Source organism: Macadamia integrifolia, chromosome 1 (assembly GCF_013358625.1).
Source record: "Macadamia integrifolia cultivar HAES 741 chromosome 1, SCU_Mint_v3, whole genome shotgun sequence".
Lineage (NCBI taxonomy): Eukaryota > Viridiplantae > Streptophyta > Magnoliopsida > Proteales > Proteaceae > Macadamia > Macadamia integrifolia.
The window spans coordinates 26,997,363-27,004,621 of record NC_056557.1 but is presented as its reverse complement, the minus strand read 5'-3'; the positions used below and the strand labels follow the sequence as shown (position 1 = coordinate 27,004,621).

Genomic DNA, 7,259 nt, shown 5'->3' with positions numbered 1-7,259 from the left:
GTGGAAAACCATCTTCAATCGTGGACGTAGTTTTGAGAACATAACCACGCTAATTGCTTGTCTTATTTTACTATTCTTCTTCCTTAACGCAGTTGTGCTTCCTGTAGCTAGTTGGCCTGCATCCATGGCTGCAGCTCTGCGGCACAACTTGCCAGCCATGATCATTTTTTTTAATCTGTGCATGGAGATAACTAAAATAAAGCAAAATATTTTAATCTTGGCATTTCTATTACCAGCCATGTGTACAAAAACACTTTCAACCAAGGTGAACATTGGCCTGAGGGTCCACTTTGATACTAAATATAAAACTGTAAATAAACAAGCAACATGGAATTTCTACAGTCCAAACCATAAGCGGAAGAAACAGTTGGAGCTACCAATGTCGCTTGAACATCACAGTCCTACCATCCTCATTGATCAATCTTGCCGAAAATTGGTGGATGCTTGAGCACATTTTGAGTCTCTAATCTCGTTTTTCCCACTTTTCTATCAAAACCATCTATCGTGAAGCTAATCAGCCAGTTGATCTTTCGGCTAAGTTGCTCCCTAACCTTGGTACGAGTGTGTTTTCCATGGAAGATCTACCTTCAGATTTTGTTCGATGTGTTTACAAAGATCCCGTCAAATGTACGTACCATCACTATAGATAGTGTAGCTTGGGTTCTAGGTTGCTTTTGTCTCCTCCCCCCCCCCCTCTTGTAATGTTCTATTATTTATTATTTCTTAACATATAATCTTCTTTCTCCTCTTCCCCAAAAAGAAAAAAAGAAAAAAAAAAAAAAAAAATCTTACTATCACTCGCACACAAAGTGAATTTAATAAGGTTGCATGTCCATAGGATTCTCCAACCCTTCATTTAACTCAAACAAAAATACCCCATAATCCATAAGACTATGTTTGATAACCACGAAAAGAAAAGAAAATAATACAAAAGATATAATAAGATAAAAATCATGATTATACAATGTTTCTTAAGCGTATAAGTTTGGCCTTGACGGCCTGAGCCCATCCCTAGCCCACTTGTTCCCAAACAAGGCTCGACCCGAAAATTCTGGCCCTGAAGGTTGGCCTGACCCTAAAAATTTTGGCTTGAGTCAAGGTCAAGGCGGGTAGGGTTGATGTCTTTGGCCAGCCTGGCCCGCCCTAAGCCCAACCTTGACTTTGGCCTTGGTTTGGCCTTGATCCCAACCCTAATTATCATGGTTACTTAGCTTAGTTTAATTGCATGTTAGTTTTTTCTTTTTTCTCTTTTTGCGTAAGATTGCATGTTAGTTTAGATTTATTTAAGGGTAATTTACAATGCCACCCCCTAGAGAATGTCAGTATTATAGGAACACCCCCGCTCTTTCACCAAATTAGACTCAGACCCCCTTGCCACCAATCAGTGTTAAGTGATGCTACAAAATGACACTTTAGTCCTTATAAGTAAAACACCCTTATCTTCTCAAGATCTTCACTCCTTTCATGGAGATTCCCTCAGTGTCCTCGTATCCTTCATGCTGGATAGGCAATGGTTCTGGCCTGGCCACTGCTACGGTGGCCGTGGAGAGAGCTGGTTTCCTAGCTATGTCTAACCATATGTTGCACTTGAAGAAACTACCACCATCACTTCTACCACTACCACTACCACTACCACTACCACTACCACTACCCTTCTCTGATTCGTTGCTCTTCCCCAATGCCTTGGCTACCAAATCACTTGCATTCCCTTTGCATGTTTTATTGCTATCAGCGGTTCTATCCTCTACAGCTATACCGCCCCAATCTACAGTTCACCCGTGCTACCGGAGCTGACAATCATTTCCATTGGTATATTCCTTGCCTCAATTGGAAGCCTCCCCTGCCTCCATCTCCAAAAATGCCTAGCCCTAACTGTGACTGCTTCGAGTTGTCGAATACATTCTCCAATGTTTCCTAATTCAGCCGATAGAGGCCCTAATTCTGGGTCTAAATCGGGTTATAGCAGAGCAGAAGGGTCCAGATTTAAATGAAGATCCATCATGTCATCCCTTGCTTCAAGCATCAAGAGAGAAAAGAATATAAAATCAAACCCTAAGCTATGTTGTTGGAGATCGCAGCAGTAATGCTTCCTCTCCTCCAAATCAATTACAAGGTGATTTGTGGATAAAAGCAATAATCCTTTTATCCACAAATCTATGTTTCTATTCCTCTATCAACAAGATTACCAAAGGATTGCAATAACTTGGTCAGGCCTCGTCGAAGAAGAACCTAAATTACAGGTTTCGTTCATGTCAAGTTTCACGCAAGAAGAAAGTGAGAAATAAATCACACACGCAAATAATTCAATTCAACGCTCTTTAAATAAAAAAAAAAAAAAAAAAAAAAAAAGAGAAAAGACACTTTCTCTCACCAATTTCAACAATTTCTGATAGAAATGATAAAAGGAAAGATACACAGAGCCGATGCCAAAACCCAACCACTTCGAAGACGATCAGACTCAAGTCCCGGTGGAAACTTGACGCGGAATTTTAATCAGGAAAGTTTCAATGTTCCTTCGTTTGAGGCCTACCAAAAGAAAGAAAAGCTTCCCCAGAGAGGATACAGGAAGAAAGAGAAAAAGACGAAGCCACCAACTTCGAAAAGGAACCACCTCAGATCAAGTCTCCGCAAAACCCTGATGAAGGCTTTTTAAGCAGATTGAAACCTATCATCTCCCCCACTAAATTTCCTTCAACAAGAGTACCACCTGCCATGGCCGGCCAGCAAGGTCTCTCTTACCTGTAGTTGCTGGAGGGGGTTCGCAGCCACCGTAGATGCCGTCACCGGAAGGGAGAGTGAGTTAGGTTTGTTTCTTCAATCGATTTGGGGACTAAAACTAATGAGGGTAATTTCGGTACTCCATTATTTTTAAAGTTAAATCGGTATTTAGAAAAAAATGAATTGTTAATGTAAGCATTCTTGGTATATTCTGTAACACTGACGGGCGGCAGGGGGTCTGAGTCTAATTTGGTGAAAGGGAGGGGGTGTTCCGATAATACTGCCATTCTCCAGGGGTGGCGTTGTAAATTACCCTTTATTTAATTAGTTTCCCCATTTTTTTTTAATTTACTTTTTTTTTATTTGCTTAATTGAGTATATAGGCTCAACCATTTAATTAATAAGGATTGGGGTTATAAAACATTGAAACCCTAATCCTCTCTCTCTATTCTCATCTTTTCCTCTCCCTATATCCAACTCCATAGTTGTTGTTGCACTGGCCATCTTCTTCTTCTCTCTTCCTTCTCCAACCTTCCCTTTGGTCAAGATCAACCTCTTAACCATGGCTAGATCTCCTCTTCTCCAACCCTTCTTCTTCTTTTATTCTTACCTGAAGCCATATCTCTCCACTTTCCCATCGCTCTTCCTTCCCCGATAAGAGATTGGCCCAGGGACCACCATTGCAAGGGTTTCAGGAAACGATCGGATATGTAGAGTCGTGAGTTTCTTTTGAGGAATCTATTAATTATCTCTTGAATCAAGCATTTAGAATCTTTGAAGCAGCAGTGAGGTGTTCGACTCCATGTCCCTGAGAGCTAAGATATCAAAATGGGTAAGAGGGAAATTTGAAGATGATACCATTTGCAACAACTTCGTCTATTTCCTTGTACTTCAATCGTCACCCCTGCTACTAGCATGAGTTCCGATCATTACAACTGCAAAATCCTGACGTGGCAGAGTCAATTCGTGCGTAGAAGAGAAACGTGGGCTCACCGTAACGTTTAAGGAGTCCGTTACCCATAAGCAGCATGGCACCAACACATGACGGCAGCTAAAGGTGTGCGCGTAAAAGGATATTGCCATGGGACAGGTATCATGAGCACATTGGGCCCAGCTGAGCCAAAAGAGGACAATCAACCAATCACCCAACAACAATGCAACTCTTTTATTCCTTTGCTTATCATTTTTTAGAATCAGATTTAGAACTCTGTTTTATCTCAAATTTCCTTAACATCGTCCATACATTGGACTCTAGTGTTTTACGTTTGAAACTCCTTTGGAAGAATATACTATTGCTTTATTCCTTTTGTCCATTGGTGGTTTTGGTTTCAAAGTCCCTGGAGAGATCAGGGCAAGAGGAGAACCCAAGTCGTTTGATCGAAGTCAGATTTACAAGTAAATCCGATTAGGTAGGATTTTGGCATGCCCACGCAATCTCAAGTACTGTCAATTGACCATATTGCCCTAGGGAAGAATTCCGTGCCAACAATAGCTGAGCAATCCATGGTTGTTGCATCATATCCGATTTTTTGCTTCTATTTAGCTCATTGTGTAGCCCTTGTTTGGAATTGCCTTCGTCAAAAGTTTGGTCGCTTGGCTATGCTCCAATAAGCTTCTCCAACCTTAGACCTGCAACTGCCATGAGAGTTGCCTCACAAGTCACAACTCATTTCGATACCTAGACCTACCCCCAATAGGAATTTCTAGCAACTCCCTTCCCCTTCTCCATTGTCAGGGCCAACAAGGGTAAGCCAAACCGGATCAGGGCTCAAGGTCAAGGTTGGATTTTTCAGACCCTAGTCAGGGTTTAGGACGTGTCTAGGCCTAGCTAATGGGACTCAAGTTGTGCTAGGGTTTTAAGAAGCCCTGCCTAACCTTGCCTTATTGCAGCCCTAGTCTATCTCTCTCTTCAAATTTTTTTTTTCTTGGCTACCAAACATAGCCTACTTCCTCCTATTCAGGAAGTTTATTATTGCATGATCACATCCTTGATTGCCACTTGTCACAGAATCATGATGTGGTATCACCACCTACCTTAATCTATTTCAGTCCCTATGCAATGAAATTGATGGAGATTGGATCCACCGCATATACGATCACTTGATTGTACATGTGAAGATTCAACATCTGTCCTATTTTCTGTCATTACAAGGGTGACGAGGAGTATATAAGGAAGAAAAAAGGCAGGTGATGGATCCACCATATGTATGATCAGGTAATCATACGAGCGGATTCATTCTGAAAATGATGTAATTGACATTGATGATGTCTTCCAAATCAACAACTGCTTCTACCAAAAAAAAATCAACAACTGCCGATGGATCACAATTGATGAACTGTGGTGTGTAAAAACAAAAAAAAATCCCACCTTTATCAGGATGTCTCTTATTGAGCCTCCTGACTGTTGTATCAGATCAGTATCAGCCTTGTACGATCCCCTTCCCGTGTTGCCGTGACACCATAAGAAACATCGAATGCCACATCAATGGGAACAGATGAGTGTAATATATAGAGAGAAAAGAGCAGCAAATGGAAATATTTATTTATTTTCTACTCATTTGTAGATTTTCAAACGAAAGGAATTCTTTGATTCGCCATCCCGAGTGTTACTTACGGGTTATTGATCCATGATTCAGCCACCTTTTGGAAAGCAGTCATAGAAGAGCCACCACACTCCGTCCACGCAGTCATGGCCTCTTCCTTCATCTTCCTACTCCGTTCTCTAAGCACACTCCCTTCTTCCGATTCCATCAACTCTGTCACCCTTTTCTCAACCTCTGCAGCACTCACTAACCCATCTTCTGATACATCCATTGGCATTGCCAACTTCATCTCTTCCACCAAAAATACCTTGTTCAATCTCTGCTCAGCATACAGAGGCCACGCCACCATAGGCACCCCTGCAATCACCGCTTCCAATACCGAGTTCCATCCACAATGAGTCACGAACCCACCAACCGACTTATGACTCAGCACTTCAACTTGTGGTGCCCATGATTTAACCACAAGACCCCTCTCCTTGTTCCTATCCAAGAAGCCTTGCGGTAACAGGGCATCCAAATCTGGGTCTTTAATTTCCACAGAGGAGTGTTTGCTATTGTCCTCAGAGACCGGCTTCCGCACAACCCACAAGAACCTCTGCCCACTCTTCTCCAACCCAATAGCGATCTCCCTAACCTGCGCTGTCGAAAACACACCTCGGCTTCCAAAACTCAAGAACACGACGCTTTGACTCGGTTGTCCATCAAGCCATGACATGCACTGATTTACAGCTTCACCCTCATGCTTACGGGTGGCTATCAATGGTCCAATGCAGTAAACAGGTGGGGTTGGAGCATCTGGTACGCAGAGCCCATCAGTGATGGCTTTGATCGATGTAGACTCAAGACACTCAAAGGTGTTCACCATAATTCCCTTTGATCTGCGTAGGTTTAAACCAATCTCTAAGATGTCATTATAGACCTGATCCTCTCGATCCTGCACCGGGTCTGGCATGTATGAGGCTGGAATTGGGGGGAAACCTGGACAGTGGAGATGGTTGGTGGGTACATCCTTGAAGCTCTTGGTGGTTTGTTTGTGAAAGATTGGGAGATAGAGAAGGAAGGAGAGCATGACAGCACCGCCAACGATGAAGTAGTAAGTGGGGATGCCCAGATCTGATGCCACGCTGAGGGCTGGGGTAGAGAAGAAATCTATGATAAAGGCTCGAACCTTGGAGATCTTTGAGATAGTTTCAAAAGCATTGCGGAGATTTGAATTGTTGAGATGAATGAATTCTGTATGGATCGATGCGCGGTATTGATTTGGAGAAGGTTTGATGGAAAGGGAGGGGAGGTGGTGGAAGGTAATGGAAGAGGTGGTTTCCGAGACATGGCGAAGGAAGGCGGTGACATCGGGGGTGAGGATAGGTCCCTCTGCGATGATGACAGTGACGGAGAAGCGGTAGTGGTAGTGGTAGTGGCGGAGAATGAGTTTGCCGAGCTCCACCATTGATACGATGTGGCCCATTGCCATTATTGGGTATAACACAATACTGCCTTCCATTTTTCTTCCTCGGCTCCTTCTCTACTTCCTCTGGTGTGACCCGGACGCAGAGGATATATGTGGGCACTGGCCAGTGCCCAATACATCACTGCATTCGTCAAATCTTTTGTTATTGCTTTACTATAATTTGTCAGCTATTTTTTATGGTTGATTTCCTTTTCAAAGTGATACCAATAAAATTAAAGATTTCCTTTCCTAATTTAATTTTTATGGTAAATGACACTTGGAATACTCGAGGTTTGGAAAAATTATACATAGGATACCTAATGTTTGGAATCTAATCATTTGGAGCACGAGTTCGGATTAGGTCCTCGAGAATCATTTTTGTATGATGTCTAATTCACACTTGGAATCCATTCAGTGTCTTTCTTTTTTTACAATAAGCTGAGATATTGAGTGATGATTGAGGTTCCTTATATTTTTACAATCCCAATTTTACCCTTATGATATCACCTTTTTTTTCCTCTCCCTTCGGTCATCTCGGCTCCTTAGATAGA

The 7,259-nt window shown here is 42.3% G+C and overlaps 1 protein-coding gene across 1 annotated transcript; it reads right to left on the bottom strand.

Moving 5' to 3' along the window:
* Positions 1 to 5,240: 5,240 nt before the first annotated feature.
* LOC122086368 (UDP-glycosyltransferase 88F3-like) lies at positions 5,241 to 6,952 on the bottom strand. Its single transcript, XM_042655144.1, has one exon. It carries the CDS (start codon positions 6,760 to 6,762, stop codon positions 5,329 to 5,331), a length of 1,434 nt encoding a protein of 477 aa, XP_042511078.1. The 5' UTR covers positions 6,763 to 6,952; the 3' UTR covers positions 5,241 to 5,328.
* Between the last annotated feature and the right edge of the window lie 307 nt (positions 6,953 to 7,259).

Bases quoted from the DNA above. Each gene is read 5' to 3' on its own strand.
- LOC122086368 (XM_042655144.1), bottom strand. From the start codon at position 6,762: ATGGAAGGCAGTATTGTGTTATACCCAATAATGGCAATGGGCCACATC.